The sequence below is a fragment of the Antennarius striatus genome, chromosome 6, assembly GCF_040054535.1.
Source record: "Antennarius striatus isolate MH-2024 chromosome 6, ASM4005453v1, whole genome shotgun sequence".
NCBI lineage: Eukaryota > Metazoa > Chordata > Actinopteri > Lophiiformes > Antennariidae > Antennarius > Antennarius striatus.
This window is the reverse complement of record NC_090781.1, coordinates 18,873,333-18,891,105: the sequence shown is the minus strand read 5'-3', so window position 1 is coordinate 18,891,105 and position 17,773 is coordinate 18,873,333. Positions and strand designations below refer to the sequence as shown.

Sequence of the window (17,773 nt, the reverse complement as noted above, 5' to 3'; positions counted from 1 at the left end):
CAGATGTTAAACGTGCAAATTAAATTAAATTCAAATTTATTTGTAACTTAATTTTTGATGTTTTGTTGAAAAGCCCATTATTAGACAATGGAAAGACCTTTATTTTATATTATATATTATATTTTGAGGTGACAACCTACATATGGACAGAGATATAGGAAAGGACAACCCTCAACGTCTTTTTCATGTAATATGACACACATACATCGTCATGGTTTTATTTGAATAATTATATTTTGATTACAAATACGAGGCCTACATCGGAGGTTCAATGAATTTTAAAATATATGAGTAAAAACTTTATATTCACTAATACTGCATTAGCATTAGATCATAAAATATCGTTAAAATTGTGAGATTTTCAGACACGGATGACGGGCTTTCTCTTTCTTTAGATCGTCTCACTCTAATTCACATCTCTACTGCCGCAGCGTTGTCCATATTCTATTTGTGTGGAAACACATCGATCTGTCATACAGATATCTTATGGACTGCTAGGACCTCCTTATTATAAAATTTATAATGCCTTTACGCCATTGTTTTACACGTGGAGCTGTACTCAAATTTATGTTGTCAGAAAGGCAGCATAAAATTCCATTTAATTAGAAAAAATAAATATAAATTTTAAGCTCTATTAATCTTCTTTTCGTCTTGATTTCTTTTTTAAAATTCGTTTATTTAATATTCGCTATAATAGGCCTATCATACCAGATTATAGGCCTTTGCCCACTGTGTGGGATTAGTTACTCCATCAGGGTATTATTCCATTGAATTAACTGCTCACTGGAATCTTTCACTGCGTTTGATTGGGTCGATAAATCTCACACTGGGGCAGCGCGCATTGGGCCAAATGGTGGAAATCTTTGCATTTTTAGCACCAGACCGGAACAAAAACCAAGGACGTAATTGTTAAAGGTTTACTCCAGTTTCATGTGAGAATATTATTAAAAGAAAAAAACAAGAGTTCCACACGGGTTTAATTCAGCAGGAAGATCTTTAGAAATGACCGAGACGGAATGTGGTCCTGTCAGTGTGGCGATTTATAGGCTATCGATTTTTATTACTAATTCTAAAATAAATTGATATTGTCGTTATTATTAATATTATTTATCTTTTGAAAAGGAGTCATCTTTAATCATAAATTTGGATTATCTTCTTTGTATTAATAATTATTCTTTTATTGTAGTTATAAATATTATTATCAATATATTCATGTTATATTTTTTCTTTTCTTTTGTATAGTCACGGCTTTGGTTGGACAAAGCAGTGATAAATATGCCTGTTGATCACTTGATTGATTACCTTGCTCAAAGGTCAGGCGGGCGCTGGTAATTTCCTTTCGCCGGAGGCTCTCTTTTCACTTTTAGTCTGCCTCCACAGCCCCCCAACACAGATCGTGTTATTTTTTAACCCCTTAATAGCTGGATTTACTGCTACTGTAATCTAGTTTTGTTTTTCAAAGCACACATCTCAAACCGGTTTGCTTGAATCCACCTCCGTCATTTATTAACCGGTATTTGCGGTACTCGGTACAAATGAAAGTTTTTGCCTTACAATCTCAATCGCGGGGGTCTCGAACCTATTCATGTCTAATAATTACTATCCACGGGACTGTGGCGATGCCTGCGCCGCTCCGCCCTGCCAGCGGGATCAGAGCGAGATAGTTAAATATGTATTGAGAAAGTGTTTGAGAAGGGAGGATAGACGAGGGAGGAAAGGGTGAGTTATTTCGGTGAATGGAAACTGTTTCCATTTAGGCTAATTGAGCGCGCCGCCTGAAGCTCTCTCTCTCTCTCTCTCTCTCTCTCCTCTCTCTCTCTCTCTCTCTCTCTCTCTCTCTCTCTCTCTCTCTCTCTCTCTCTCTCTCTCTCTCTCTCTCTCTCTCTCTCTCTCTCTCTCTCTCTCTCTATCTCTCTCTCTCTCTCTCTCTCTCTCTCTCTCTCTCTCTCTCTCTATCTCTCTCTCGCTCTCTCTCTCTCTCTCTCTCTCTCTCTCTCTCTCTCTCTCTCTCTCTCTCTCTCTCTCTCTCTCTCTCTCTCTCTCTCTCTATCTCTATCTCTCTCTCGCTCTCTCTCTCTCTCTCTCTCTCTCTCTCTCTCTCTCTCTCTCTCTCTCTCTCTCTCTCTCTCTCTCTCTCTCTCTCTCTCTCTCTCTCTCTCTCTCTCTCTCTCTCTCTACGTCAGTTTTCCTTGACGCTAGTGTGTTTGTGCGTACGCACGGCACACCACCTTCTCAGGCACGCTGTATAGGCACAGCCCACTTAATAGCCCCATTTATGTCATTACAGTAGAGGTAGAGTGAGGAGCAACCTTAATAAAGCATCGGCGTCAACCTCTCTCAAGTCGACCATTTAAATGAGGACGAGCAATTCAGAGAAGAATGTTTGATTTATTCTGGAGTTTAGATATGAAAATTCATATTTTTAAAATGACGTTTGACGAAAAATCTAATGATTCATAAATAATAAATTGTCGTTTTATTAGCCTTTATTAGTCTTTTTTTTGGGGGGGGGGGGGCTGACCAAATATGACTTGTTTCGTTCCCACGTGTCGAGGGATGATGTCACGATTTCAGTCAGTTTCGACACACTTCGGAATCGATAGGTCGAGTTCGCAGGAGTTCATCTGCGAGGTCAGCGTGATCTCACTACGATCTAATTAACTGCCAATTAGTTTAATTGCGCAAAAATGCAATTACGCAAAAGTTTGAGCGCAATTTTTATTATTTTGTTTGTTAAATGATTAATAATACAAACAGTGATGATAAATAATAATCGGCTTTTGTATCTGGCTGTAACCGGTTCTATTTGCTGCTAATTATAGGCCCACCTAAAATGTATTTTTTTTTTGGTTTTTAGTCTCTGACAGGAACGTCTTCATCAATCTGATGGGATTTTTTTTAAAAATATTCAGAGCGAAAACAATTAATTCGCTCGTTTTATACCGAGATTCTTTTTTTTTCTCGATAGAGATGTTCATCTTCCAGTTAAATCGAGTGATAACATCCTTTTGAGCCTTCAGTAATTAGCAGGTGATGAGAATTACTCACTGCAGCAGAACCGTCCGTAGCAGACATTAATACAAAGAACTTATGAATAATTTCCAGCACATACACAGAGAAGGGGGGGGGGGGCTCTCATATTAGAGCTATCAGTCGTGTGCTCCATCAGCAGAGGGTGGGGTGGGTGTTGAGGGTGGGGGGGGGACATTTTTCATTAATTTTCCAGTGGTCGGTATAATGGTCAAAACACAATTAAAATATATAAAAATCTTTAATGACTGTATCCAGCAGTGGTAATTTAAGTGAACATTGATTAATGTGACTTCATTTAAAGAGAAAAGGTGCGCAGTAAAGGACCGAGCATAACGTCATAATTAATGTCCCGGGCATAGACCGGTGGTCCAGACTCACACTGTAAAAAGTATCCACGTCAGAAAGCTTTTTATTTAGTGCTCAATGTAAAAGTTGGTGTGTGTTGTTGTTTTTTTCTTTCTTTCTTTGACGTATCTCCGTTACAACTGGCAGATTAACTCGATTTTTAGTCGTCGGAAGCAGGCTGGTTGAATTTGCTGCCTTCTCCAGCCTTGAGCTAAACGGTCCCTTGTTTCCAGATTAAGTCCCGGAACAAGTCAGAACTGCGCTCATTTACAAAGTTTCCTCAAGTGCTAATAAACAAACGGAAAACGGGAACGAATTCCAGGCTACAACAACGACGGACATTTATTTTATTTTTATTATTTTTTTGCAGCATGCTCCGCTTTTCTCGCCCAGTGATGGTTTGAAACTCTCGACACGAAAGGAGATGCGCACGATCAGGTTCATATCAAAGTGATAAATCGTCCCAAACTTTTTCTGGCACTTGCTGCCGGCAAAATTTCGTGCTGTGCGCATGTGCGAAGGTGTCCAGACTGACAATGCTGGAGAGATAGCGCGTTTGGACTGCGAAACCCAGAGAAAAAGGACAGAGAAAAACAAAAAGGAAGGAAAAAAAAAAAAGATCCAAGAAAAATCCAAACAAACCACGCCGAGAGACTGGCACCATGAGGTCCAAAGGCAGGGCACGGAAACTGGCCACGAGTAGGTGCAACATCCCTTTCTTTTTCCTTTTCAAACATGCCTTCTCGCTGTCGCTGTTATCACCGCGTTGATTAATAGTTTCTGTAACGATTTAATCTCCGTCACAAAGACACGATCCTCACTTCTGTCCGTTAACAGCAACAACAAAATAATGACATAGTCGCGGAGAAAACAACGACACGCTGTCACCAGAGGAGTGAAGTTAAAAGTTTCTGGAGCGATGGAGGAAACTTTGCGCCGGGTGAGGGTTCCAAGCAGCTCTCGAAGCGCTCGTTGCATGTAGTGGGCGCTGTAGTGTTCTAAGTGTGCTCCAGGTTGGAGTCCCAGCTCCATCGAGCAGTTGTGTTGCCAGTGCTTCACGCCACTGCTGGAAGTCGCTTCGGATTTTCGGAAGGCAACTCGGGAAAATACAGGATGATGGAGAGAAATAAGGAGAAAGGAGGATTTAGACAGGAATGGTAAATGTTTCAGGGCTTCTTGTTTGTTTGGGACTCTGTTTTTGAGTCAGGTACTTTATTCGAGCTCTTATAAACACGCCTATGTCTTCTGATTAATAGATGATGTGATCGAGGGGGAAAAAAATCTTAATTTTAAAAAAAATTATAATTATTTATTATTTTCGTGCATGAACGTTTGCAAGTCTTGGAGGTAATGTTTATTTGATCATTACAGGCTTCTTATCCGTTTAACGAAATTAATTTTGAAAAAAATTAAAATAATCGATAGGTTTTTTTCTAAATTAAGTTTAAAATCGAGACTCACTCTTCATCACATCGATTTAAATACCTGGACGTAATCAGCCAGAAGAATTGATGCCATGCAGGAGATGATTGATATGTGCATTCACCCACTGATTTGCTTCAATAAATTATGGATATTGTTCATTTTAAAGTCCTTTTATTGCTGTTTGCTCTGAAGTTGTGTATTGTGTCGACTTTTAATTAGACTTTTATCCCATGAATTGTTGAGATTTATCCTCAGACAAGCCATGAATGCAGAATTGTGTTGTTAGACTGAATTTAGAGGGAGGTAAAAACGGCCTGAGCCTGCAGCATTTTAATTCTTACCAATGTTTTATATGTAGAGTTAAAGGAGGTTATAATCAATCAGTCGCTGTGTTCACGCCTGCACTGACTACATGCATCTAATACGTCTAAATAAAGTTAATAATACAACATGCTGCATTACGTGGTGCAGCGTATGACTTTGGGCATTTAACGCCATCAGCATTAATTTATGGAAATAGTTGCTCCACGTGATCACAACAATTTCTAAAAGTAAAAATAAATATGGACATGTTTAAGATTAATAAACGCAATTGCGTGGTCATAACGTCTTTATTGTGATACTATGAACTGTTTGGCAATACTGTGGGACAAATAAATTTGTAATAAATATACACACACTTGCACAAACACACGCTCATCGTCAACGGAAACGGAAATGTTGGCATTGGCTTTGAAACGATCGAAGCACGTCGTCTTTATTGTGTGCAAGAACACGCACAGAGAGGAAAAAGGCAACAAATTGCATCAACTTTTTTTTTTTTTTTTTTGCACCGATCCAACTGTAAAGACTCTGAGCACCGGTTCCTCGTTTATTTAATGGTTATCTACTCCAGATCAAATACAAAGTTTTCTTGAATCACAATGAGGGGACGTTTTCCCGCAGGAGCGGACCCGCTCTGGCCCCCGGCCAACAGAGTCAGCGATGAATATTTAAATTTCCAGACCTCTCATAAGAGCTTCGCTTCTAAATGCGTTCAGTGTGCGACTCCCCGCCTGTCCGGAGAAGTCGTGTTATAACGACCATACACGGGGCCTCCTTCGCAGAACAGTCGTGTAATTAGGAAAAAGGGGTGGATGTAACAGAGAAGGTGATGGAGAGGTAGTAAACGTAAGAGTGGTGGATGGATGCTGACTGATTAGCGCGCACGTCCAGATGTAATGCGGTGCGCCGCAAAAACTCGCGTTTGCTTCCCAGCGCTGAGGCGCGCAGGCCGCACCCCGTGGTGACTTGTGGGCTACAGAAGAATTGTGGTGGGGGGTTGACGATCCAGCCGAGCCTGGTATAGGCCTAATTAAAAGTCCACTTAACATATTTGTGTCTCGATTTAAAAAAAAAAAAAAAAAAAAAACAACCTCTCGGTTATAATTTGTTCCAGGCTCTTTGATAACTTGTGCGTAATAATTACGCGTAATCTCAAGTTATATTGTGAATTGAAGGACTTCATTCTATTTTTAACGCGGTGCTGAGAAAAGTAACATGTAAGCATATGTTCCATTAAATTCTTTCCAAATTTAACAAGTGGCAGTGGGTCTGCTCGCATCCATTGTGCGCTCCAGGCCACGCGTTTGCGCATTTGATCATCTTTGAGCGCAATTTGATAAGTATTTTTCACAGTTTGCAAGATGGTGTCAGCAATTGGTCAGTTCTTCTTGCCTAAAGGAAGGAAGATGCACATATTGCATATGAACATTTTGATTGCTGCGCGCAACAGAGAGAGAGGGGGGGGGGGGTGGGGGGTCGCAGGCCTCAGGGTCTCGCCGTCTATCTGCGCCTCTCCGAAGCTGAGAAGCGCGTCATCCTGCTCACATTGTGCAATGGGCCATGCATCTCGCGTTTGTCTGGCGGAGCTCATTAAAACAGTTAATAGATCAGCCCATTTAAAAGGTGAAAGGGAGCCGGCCGGCGCGAGGAAAGTGAAATAGAGACCCCATTAAACAGTCCTTGTTGTCCCGGAGCGATGCTCTTTGCTTGTGCTCCGCTTGATGCCAAAGCTCCGTCCCGTATCTCCTTCCGTAATGGACTGGGTCAGGAATCATTGGGGCCCATAGCAGAGGTTACTGCGCCTGCTTTTGAAGTTGTTTTCTCTGAGTAAAATCAGTTTATCTCTTGTCCCGCCCCCCCCTTTTTATTTTATTTTTTCATTTTCATCTGGTGACATCACTAAATGCATTCAGATTAGGGTCACACCATGAACCCAGTGGAGGTCAGATAAATCTTGTGCTTCTGGAATTACATAACAAGACAATTTTTTTTTTTTGCCAGCTGCAGGTCATTCTATTTTAAAAATGTTGTGTATTTATATGATTCGATACCATGTGTTTGTGTATTTGTGTGCAGGTGTGTGTCTTTTTAGAACCTAACGTGTGTAACAGTTGTGTCGTACATGTATATGAACAAGCAGCAGCATCTCTGAGCTGTCAGGAGTGCCGCTGGGGGCCTGTCACACCAGGTGTGAAGAGCATCACAGACATCTTTGTGGTTGCATTATTCATATTTTAAGGTACAAGCGTGCTTGTTTGTGTGCGTACATTTGGTGCGATGGGACTTGGGGGGCGGGGTGACTACAACCCAGACCCTCTCATCTATCAACGCCCCCATCTGTCTGACATGTCGTCCACTTTCTTCCTCGCTCAGAAAATGGCTCTTTTGGAAGGTCTCAGATATTAATGAGTGGTCCTGGAACCGGTCTCAGGGCTCTAAACAGAGGGCTGATGAGGTTAGTAGTTCTGTTTATGCACTTCTGTCACCCGCTTGAAGGATGGGCCCTGTCCGGGGCAAGTAGCGCTTCCAGGCCTCGTCGTCACCCCCCTTCTCAGGCCCAGATGACCAGGATCCCCTCTCTCTCTGTCTCTCTGTCATGTCTGCTCCCTCTTTTCCACCCCCCACCCCCCCATCTCCTTCTGTCCTGCATGTGAGGACATTTATGACGTTTAAAATTTCTCAACAATGTAGGTAAAACAGTTTGCTGTCACTTTGTGTTTGAGGCTCTGTGTGTGTGTGTGTGTGTGTGTGTGTGTGTGTGTGTGTGTGTGTGTGTGTGTGTGTGTGTGGTGAGTTGTTATTGTTGTTTGGGGGGTGGGGGGTGGGGGGGCTGTCCAGCAACCCAGACAGGGCAGTGTGGGAACACCAAGGGATGGACTGAGGGAGGGGAGAAGGGTTGGTGGGTGGTGGTGTGCAGCAGTATGTCAAGCCTGGGAACCGCTGTGTGTTTACCACAGGGAAACCGTACCAACACAGAACAATGAGCAAAGCTCACTCCTTTTAAATAAAAAAAAAAAATGCATTGCTGCGTTCATGTCCCTTCTAAAGGTCATGGAGTTAGAGATAGGGAGTCCACACAAAAGCCTCCAGTCTGCCGTCAGTCCGGCCCGGCCCGGTGCGGTGCCAAGGCTGAGGTCATTATCAACAGACCGGTCCCAAGCTAAGCATATTTTTATAGATTGTGCTTGTGTATGTGTGTTTAGAGGCGAGGTGCTCGAGTGTGTGTGTGTGTGTGTGTGTGTGTGTGTGTGTGTGTGTGCGTAGGTGTGTGCACGCACAAAACAAAAGCGCTCTGCTGAGTGTACGCCGTAGCCGTCAGACGTGTGTCACGGTGCCATTTTCTCATCACAAATTGGCCTGAAATAAATGACATTTTGCTGAGTTTACCCGCACATCAAACTGATTTGTGCGTCACCGTGATGTCCGAGGAGTTATATTGTCACCGGAATGCTGACGGTAGCAGTTCAGTCGAGCTATTAATGAGGCGGGCGTGAAGTTAGCACTCCCTGGCGTGGCTTTGAGAAGAGATGTCTGTTAGCTAATTAAAGAAATTCAATCTTTTTTTTTTTCTTCTTTTTTTTTTTAACATTTCAATCAATTACCTGAATCAGGTGTTAGAACCAGGGGCCTGACATCCCAGCTTCATGTCTCACGTCAGCTAACTATACACGAGCTCACTTTACTACACCAGAGGATCGAAACAAATTTATTCTAGCAGTTAATCTTTGTTTCCTTCTATTTACTCTGTACTGCAGATGCGATGCCATATTTTTGCATGTGGGTTTGCAGGGTTCTGTCTTGTCAGATAATGAAGAATATGCCCACTGTGACATAGTAGATAGGCTAAACTGGATACGATTGTTTGTGGACGTTCATATTCATCATCACCGGTGAAAGGCTGACGGCGAGAACACGACCTTTTTTTTTTCACTCTTACCCGCCGTAGGGAGCACATACTGTAGCCATAAACAGGAATTATCCAACAATCGCTTTGTGAATGCGGTAATAACAGTGTGTTCCAGCGCTGCTCGGGGATCTCCCTGGGTGGGGCAGGCTGGCCTGAGGGATGGAATGAGCGAAGGAGGGATGGAGGAATGGAGGAAAATCTTTTCTGATTACAAAGGTAGAAAAAGAGGTTGATGTTGTGTCCATCTGACAGTGATAAGGTTTGTGTGTGACTCCTGTACTCTTGTAATCAGTCAAAACAAGTACACAAATACACACACACACACACCCATCTCCACCACCACCCACTTTCTACCCTGAAGCTCATTTAGACGTGACCTCTCACCCTTCCAGGACAAGAGAGATGAAAAGAGGAGATGGGATCAAAGCTGAGGCCTTGTTGATGAAGTTTTTTCTACGCCACTCTGACATAGCGACAGGCGCTACATCAGAAAGTGTGTTGTAGTTTGGTACCCAAACCTTCTTTAGGCCCCCTCCCAAGTGCATCCCAGCCAAGTTTATGGGAGGTGGATGTTCCTGTCGCACCATAGGTGTTAACTTCACCGTTCCCCCTCCCCGGCCCATGCCTGAGAAAAGGAAACACCATGTTTCTGTCTTTAGAGATCGCCGTTGATGACTTCCCTTTCAGTGTATGCATGTGTCTCTATTATCCACGCACCTTTTGTGTGTGTGCGCACAAGTGGTGTTGGTCCGTCAAGGTCGCGGTAAAGGAAAGAATGCAGCCGTGGAAAGGAATGCAGGGCTGATTAGCGCCGCTTACCTGTAAGTGAACTGGACGTGCCGGCGTGTGATGAGATCGAGGAAACAAGGGAACAATAGGACAGTAGAGATTCCTTTCCTCACCGCATTCCAGCGATCCTGCGGCCGGGGCCCCCCGCTCAGAGCTTTGATGAACCTTCCTTGCAGCTTCCTGGGATTGTCGCTCCTCTGCAAACACAAAAACACCACAAAGCGGCCGGTGAGCGAGGCCAGGGCAGAGAGAGCACGGCCCTCCTCAGGATGTCCTGTTTTGATTAGTGTGAGCATCCTTAATGCACCATAGAAATATTATTGTAACAAAGAGAAGAGCAGAGTGGTGACACATCCACTTCTTTCCACACTGTGACCTCTGGGGTCTGATGCGCTACAGTGAGCCAGAAACCAAATAGGTGCTCCTCACCCAATGATCCGACGGAGGAAATCATGTGAGGAAAACAAGGTGATTAAATGATAAGAGCCTTCAAGGCCCATCAACAGGTGGAAGCTTGTCGGGCCAGCGCTTTAGAACTTTTCTTAGAAGTACTTTACAGTTTGATGTCCGTTTTCAGACATATCAAAGTAGGTAAAGACCAATATAATTATCCTTATTGTGGGAATTAAACGGCTGGAGCCTCTTTTCCTCAACACACACTCAATGGGAGCGTAGAACACAAACCCAAAATCTTCTGCTGCTGCAAAAATAAAACTTTCAAACTCATGGGTTGTCTGTTTGACATGTTCTTACTGTCCTGTAAATCATTTAATGAAACCCAAACAGCTATTCTCATGTGTTATACCTTACTGAGATAAATATAATCAAGCTGCAAATCTGAAAATTACTCTTCTAGCATTTATTCTCAGAAAACGTTGAATCCCGTCGTCTGAAAATTCTTTATGCACAAACAATATTTTCCTAAAAGGAAACATTCTCGTTTTGTATTTTGGGCAGCAGCTCTTTTCCTGTGTCGTCTTTCTGCAGCCCCCACCACCACCACATCTTTCCTGTCTCCTGTGGAATCAGAGAGCGATGAGGCGTTGCAGCACAGTTTGTTGTTTCTCTGGCGCTTGAAGGCTTTAGTTTGACGGGAGGGCACCACTTTGTTCACCTCAGTGTCCAGAGGGGACCCCTGGGGGCCTCGGGGGCCTGGACGTCTCTGTCAGAGCTGTGGCAGGATTGGGGCAATGTCGGTTGGGGAAGGGGAGGGGGGGTACCGTTCACTGGGTCAGTGGACAAGCTAATCGATTTTATCTCCGTTTCACACATGACGCCAAACCCCTACTGACCTGATATTCATATGTTCACCGTTCAGAGGATTACGCTGCTTTTTTTTTTTATCCTCCTCCGCTTTCGTTCTTACTATTCCACCACATTTCGTGTTCCATACTTCTGTTTCTTCTCTGTTTTGTCTACATCCCTTTCACAGTTTCTCCCCCTCCCTCACTCCGTCCCATATTCGCCTTCTTTGAGGAGAGCATTTTAATTTTAGCACATTCATGCCCATCTCGGCTGGTTGGCGCTCCCCCCTCGAAAGAGCCTGATTGGCGGATGGAGGAGTCCTTGTTTTCTTGGCCATTCCTTTGGATGAAGCATTGGAACAAGGGAACGAAAGCTTTGGGAAAGGTCTGGAAACTTCCCATTCATCAGTGTAAGGAGACACTGCGCTGACAGTTAGCAGACGGCCAGCCAAGTACAACACGGGATGGCCGCGTGGGCCTGCAGTGCTCGGCTCAGCAGACAGAAGGAGCAAGACTCTACCGAACACCCCAACCGATCATATCGTTTGAGGAAAGTAACACATGTTAGCGTTTTAGGTATGTATTCTGGTCCTCCTGTGCAGGGTGACCCATGAACCAACAGTAGTATAAGTGAATGATTAAGGATCCAATCATAACTAATATAATCATAAAAAGGGCAAGAGCAGAAAACGGATAGCACAACTGACAAATGGTGATGACAGTCATCACCCACTGGATCAAACCGTCAAGTTATTTTAGCAGGTTTAGCAGATTTTTAAAAAATTATTTTTCCTGGTCTTAAAAGGAAAGCGTCTTGCCTTTCAAAACCATTAAAATGGTTTGTTCTCCGCTCTTCATTTGCATCATGATTTTTCTATTGATTGACCTCTACCTTATCCTCTTAGCCCCTCTGACACACCCTCACATTGTGCCTTTCCCATAAGCTACTGCAGCGGCGTAGAATGCTTGCATGCCCCCAAGGGGCAGTCGAACATGTACGAAAGCTAAGATTTATACGCACCCATAAACACATGCACCTAGACATGTTTGAATATTCATCCGTCCTTTGGACACAAGCCATTCACGTACATAGCCAGACATGTACCTGTGAGGCCGAGCTGAGATGGGACAGCACATTGGTAGGGCAGTTGGTGGGGGGGGGGTTTGCAGGTGCGTGTCTGTGTCTCTCTGCCCAGCCATCAATCGCTGCCATCTGACAGTTCAATCTGCGAGGGGCCGAGCGGAGCAGCCGGCTGGTTACCAGGACTGGTCATTACTGAGCATGGAGGCGGCCAATCGCATCAGCGATCAATGACAAAGGCTGTAGAGAAGGGGGGGGGGCTTGAAAAGTGAGGGAGAAGCAGAGGGAGGTCGGGTTGAGAAAGATAGAGAGTGAGAGAAGCAATGAAGATGTAGGGAGGGGAGAGGAGAAGTATGGCAGGATAAAGGTAGTTACGCCGTTGAAGGTCAGCTCTTAGCTGTGGAGCGGATGACAAACAGGCTGTCAGCAGCCAAGAAATGGAAATATTCATTCGATGCCGCACCATGAAAAATATGGCCCCCTTCACAGGTACACACTCCTAGATGCACACAGAAACAGTCAACGCCATAACAGTCTGAACAAGAGCAGCGGAATCCCTTATCTACAATGGTCGAGTCTCCTGCCATCTTAATGGTCAGCTCCGCCTGTGATGTAGTAAAAGTAGAATAAAAAATAACTGGCTGTGAATGTAAAAAAAAAAAAAAAATCAGTGCATGAAAAATGCCACAACCCCCCCCTTGACCCCGCCTGCCCACTGTGGGTAGCATGGGAACGGCCTCCACGGCGAGGTTCCTCCACTGGTATTTACCTAACCCGGAGAAGTCAAACGCAACCTCACCCCAACAGAAGGAACTGCATTTTCTTTTAGGTATTTATCATATTTCACAACCTATAGTGAAAGCTATTTTCACTTTCTCACCCTTTTCTCTTCAAAAGTTGTCTTTTAAAAATGTTGACACCGGGTTTAATTGATGACATGGGTGACATTGTTTGACCGGGGCTCTGATAAAACAACGGAGAGATCACCGCTCCCCAGAGGCTTATTATAGCTGGACCGGTCATTTATCCTGCACTATCTCACAGAAGATCCAGATCCTTCTCTCAAATACACACACACACACACATACACACACGGGCCATATCATCATGGACACCACTGAGTGATGATGACTCATTATAGTGAGTGTGCCCTTCGACCTCCTCCAGTCTTTATGGATCACCCTCTGGCAGGATCATATTCCCTAATGCCAAGTTCCTGTCCATCTGCCTGCATGTCTGTCAAACGGTCAGGCCTCTTAGAAACTCACTCTTTCTCACTCTCTTTCTCTCTCTCCATCTCTTTCTCGATCTCTCTCTTGCCTATACTCTCTTTTTCCCTCCCTTATATTTCACACACCAGTTCATTCCAGACTTCTCTGTCTCTGTTTATTATAATAACAAACAGGGACAATAAAAAAAAAAAACCTCCTTTTCCCATCACCAAATGTTTGAATGTGATCGTTTTCATGTGTTTTACAGTGAGAATAATGGACAGAAGTATTGATTTGATCCTGATTGTGTTTAGATTAGCTTGAGGAGAGCTTTAAAACGTGTCTGTTATCTAAGGGCGCTGTAGGCGGAAGCATTAATTGTACCTATTATCATAGCCCAACATCATTCGGTGTTGATACTGGTATGCATCAACACTTCAGTTGAATTTCGAGTAACCCAATGCATATCTTTGTATGTTAAGTGTCTCCCCCCCTCTCGTCGTTGCCGTCTTGATTCCTCAGTGGGCAGAGGAGCAGGGAAAGCAGAGGAAAGGAGTCAGTTTGCATTTCTACACATCGTCTTCTCTTTTTCTTTGTTATTTTGATAATCCAATACTACTACTGTGTCAAGGGTACGCAGCGTAGATGAGGCTGCTAATATGTTTTTCTGTGGCCGCTTGGATTTGATCCTTCTCTCGACAAATGCAATTTGTTTGGCCTGATTTGATCAGCTGCAACAACATAGTTGTGTGCAGACAGGAGCGCATAAACCTTCTGTACAATGGAAGCTAAAATGTTTTTTGCGTCTGTGAGGAGGGAAACTCTATTAGAGATATCTTGGGCCACGGAGTCGTGACGGCTCTGATTGAATGCTCTGTGGTTTGTTAATTCAATTCTTATTTTACCTATCCATGAGAGACGCCAACTCTGGGGGTTTAAAACTCGCTCTGAAAGGCACAAAACAAAGTCTGATTGTAAACCGTACAATTACATTGGCCGAAACTTTCAAACGCACTTCCTGATACAACATAGTCATCTCCCTTTGGACAGCAGAGAATGCTGCTGTGTAATTTTGGTAATGTTTTTGCGGAATAAGCATTGTTACATGTGTGCACAGTGCATGCAACTGGTAAAGTGGTACAGCTGCATAGCCAATTACATTTGGATTGTAGGCTTTTGATATGGAACAGACTGAATGGGATTGGCAAGCATGTATAAACAACATGAATAACATGAAAGTCTAGGAGAGCATAAAAACTAGATGTTTGACGGAGGTACTTACTGTTGAGTGTAGAGTCGAGGGATCTGCAGGGACAGAAGGGTTCTATTTCTTTGTCACAAGAACACAGTTGATCTGACAACAAGCTGAAATCACTTGTGTCAAAAACTACAACTATGCAGTCGTCCTTTCATCCAACGCTTTCACCAAATGTACAACATCTGCAGCGACACTGCAGCATCTCAGTAGCTTTGACGATTTCAAATATGATAAGATAGTTCATAGTAATAGTTCACGGTTTTCTCAGATTAGTGCAACAATGATCCTTCCACATCTCCTCAATAACATTTAATAACATTTAAACTACAAACTTGCTTTTTCTTCTGACTTTTAAAATTTGCAACAAAAGGCAGAATTTAACCGTACCAGTCCCCAGATTAAATCCTGCTGGAATTATGGCTGGCCTTGTGAAACAAGTGACCCGTTTAAATCCCCTTAAGGACTCAGAGATATGGGCTGTATGCTAGCTGTCAGACCGTCAGCCAGCCCAGAGCCCTGCAGATCAAATACAGGTATGATTTATGTCCCCTGTCCCAGATTTCACACCGCATGTTCTCCTGCACCGGAGCTGATGGTCAAACCCAAAAGCAGCAGTAATTTGTCTCCTTACATGTGTAGGAGGTGAGGGTCGAAGGTCGGGGAAATGAAAATGACCAGACCTGACTTAATTGTTGTATCTATTTGTGGTTTGAGACAGGATGTCTGTCTGTGTGTCTGTCCATCTGTCTTTCTCACATTTTGGCGCCATGTTTTGTTGTCAACGGGTCAAGATAAGTTATTGCAAAGCAGTGATCTGACCCTACTTGGTGAATAGATCTGTGTAGGTCAGATAGTATCATCATCACAACATGCAATCTGATGGAAAAGCTTCCTCTCATCCATCTGTTTCTTATTAAAGTTAATTTCTCATTTAAGTCCAGTCGTTATTATTGGTTTATTTATCATTTATTATTGGTTCATTTTTTTCATGCTGCAAAATACAATAAATGCTGTAAATTTTAGTAAATGCGGAAAAGTTTGGAATCAAATGCTTTAACACCTCCTTATATCCAATTTCCTCACCAGTTCAGCACGTCTGACAAGGTTAAGCCACAAAATGGAGAGACCTGCTTCCTGTGTGTGATTGTATTTATCATGCATAATTAGTAAGTTCTGCTCTGTCTATGCATGATGTCCTCTGACCCCCTCGCTCCCTCCCTTAACCCCCTATGCCCCTCAAGTATGACAGTTGATGCCAGACACCCAGATGTGCTGTCCAGAAAGTCTAGTTTCCGCTGCAGGATCAAGTGTCTTTGATTATTTAGATGGTTTGAGACCAACTTAATTTCACCAGGTAGACTTGTTCTTTGGAACATCATTGGTAAAACAATGACACCAAATTTTCATTTTTCTTTTTTAAAATTATAGACTGAGACTGGCCTGATCTGTGCTGCTTTAGTTGTAAACATATGCAAATACATTTGCCTCAAAAAAGAGAAAATATTTTTTTGTACCAGATTTATCTACTTGTTAGTTTCCAATTGTCTCTTCAAACATATACAAAACACCATGTAAAAAAACAATGCAAACACTAATAAAAACACAATGAGAAATGTAAATGAGATAATACTGAACTCATAACAACCTGCTTACAGAGGAAGTGACAATAGTGTGAAACCCTCAATGCAGCATTTCCTTAACTTGTTGATGCAACTGTAAAACTCCCCATCTGTGGTCCCTTTGTTGCCCAGGATATAGTTTTCTAATTATTTAAAACCTCCTGTAAATGTTAGTCTTTCCTTCTTCCTTTGTTTTCTCTCCTTTATCTTTTTCTCCATTTTTCTCCAGAGTCCATTGCTCTGGCTTATGTTTTTCCTTTTCCTCTGTTCTTGTACCTTTTTTTGTGCGTTATAATTCCCACCTATTATTTCTGTCCTGAGCCCTCATTAGTCATGTCGCTGTCAGCCGCCAGCTGCAGACACACACACACACACACACACACACACACACACACACACACACACACACACACACACACACACACACACACACACACACACACACACACACAGCCACATGTATTCTTGCACATGCACAGGTATGGAAGTCATCAAGGCAGGGTCAAAGGTCTGTCTCATTACCCAGCTCCAGTGAAAACTTTTGGTTGTGGTTTGCTTTATGCACCGGTATCAAAACGGTGGGGGGAGAAATGAGGAGAAGGAGTGAGATAGTTAATAGGACTGATGTGATTTTAGGAGGAAATTCGAGACAGGAGAATGAGCGACGGAGAGCGAGAAGTATAGTCAGGCGGCAGAAAGACCTCTGCTTCGTCTCATCATCTCTGGGGGTGGGTGTGCCGTGTGTGTGTGTGTGTGTGTGTGTGTGCGTGTGTGCGTGTGTGTGTGTGTGTGTGTGGTGGTGGGGCGTGTGATAGGGTTAGTTGGACGGTTTGGGAGGTTGAGCTCTGGCCATGAGGGACTACTTGTCTCACCCAGCCCTCGCCACAGATGCTGCTAGCGGCACACATGACCGGTGTTTCCTGACGTTAAACACAACATCTCTAAATAAAGTCATTAGGAGCAGTTCGACAGAAGCCCATTCATTCATTCATTCATCCTCTTCTGCTCACACACACACACGCACGCACACACACACTGCGCGGTACGTGATACTCTGACATGTGACATAAAGCAAAGTAGACGTGTGTGTGTGTGTGTGTGTGTGTGTGTGTGTGTGTGTGTGTGTGTGTGTGTGTGTGTGTGTGTGTGTGTGTGTGTGTGAGTGTTTGTGTTAGGGCATCAGCTGGGACCGGTCAGGGGGACACTGGTGATGCAGACTGACATGGGACATAAACACTTAGCGATATCATGAAGGGGTCCATTGTCTCGGTCGCCGCCACGGTCGTCTCTCTGTAATGGAACGTTCTGTCTCTGTATGTTTGTCTAATTGCTCAATCTGTCCCTCCGTCTTCTGATACGTCTATCTCAGCACTTTGCTGCATCCTTCTTTCCCTCTTTTCTCTTTGTGTTCTTTTTTTATCGATATAATCACCCACCGTTTGCTCATAAAACTTTTCATCCCAGGACCTGCTGGATGATCTGCCGACTCCTGGATGCCTGCGTCTGTTTCTCGTACACTCGTGTGCTCTTAACATGT

The 17,773-nt window shown here is 43.5% G+C and overlaps 1 protein-coding gene across 13 annotated transcripts in view; it reads left to right on the top strand.

Moving 5' to 3' along the window:
* The first annotated feature begins 3,471 nt into the window (after window positions 1–3,471).
* Window positions 3,472–17,773, top strand: part of mecom (MDS1 and EVI1 complex locus) — a 121,484-nt gene continuing 107,182 nt past the window's right edge. For 6 of the 13 annotated variants that reach the window (XM_068316932.1, XM_068316930.1, XM_068316927.1 and 3 more), the window contains exon 1: window positions 3,484–4,077. In XM_068316932.1, the coding sequence (XP_068173033.1) occupies window positions 4,041–4,077 (37 nt within the window). In that variant the 5' untranslated portion in view covers window positions 3,484–4,040. Of the gene's footprint in view, window positions 4,078–17,773 lie in introns of all 13 variants that reach the window. The other 7 variants (XM_068316929.1, XM_068316928.1, XM_068316926.1 and 4 more) reach the window with 3 other exon arrangements.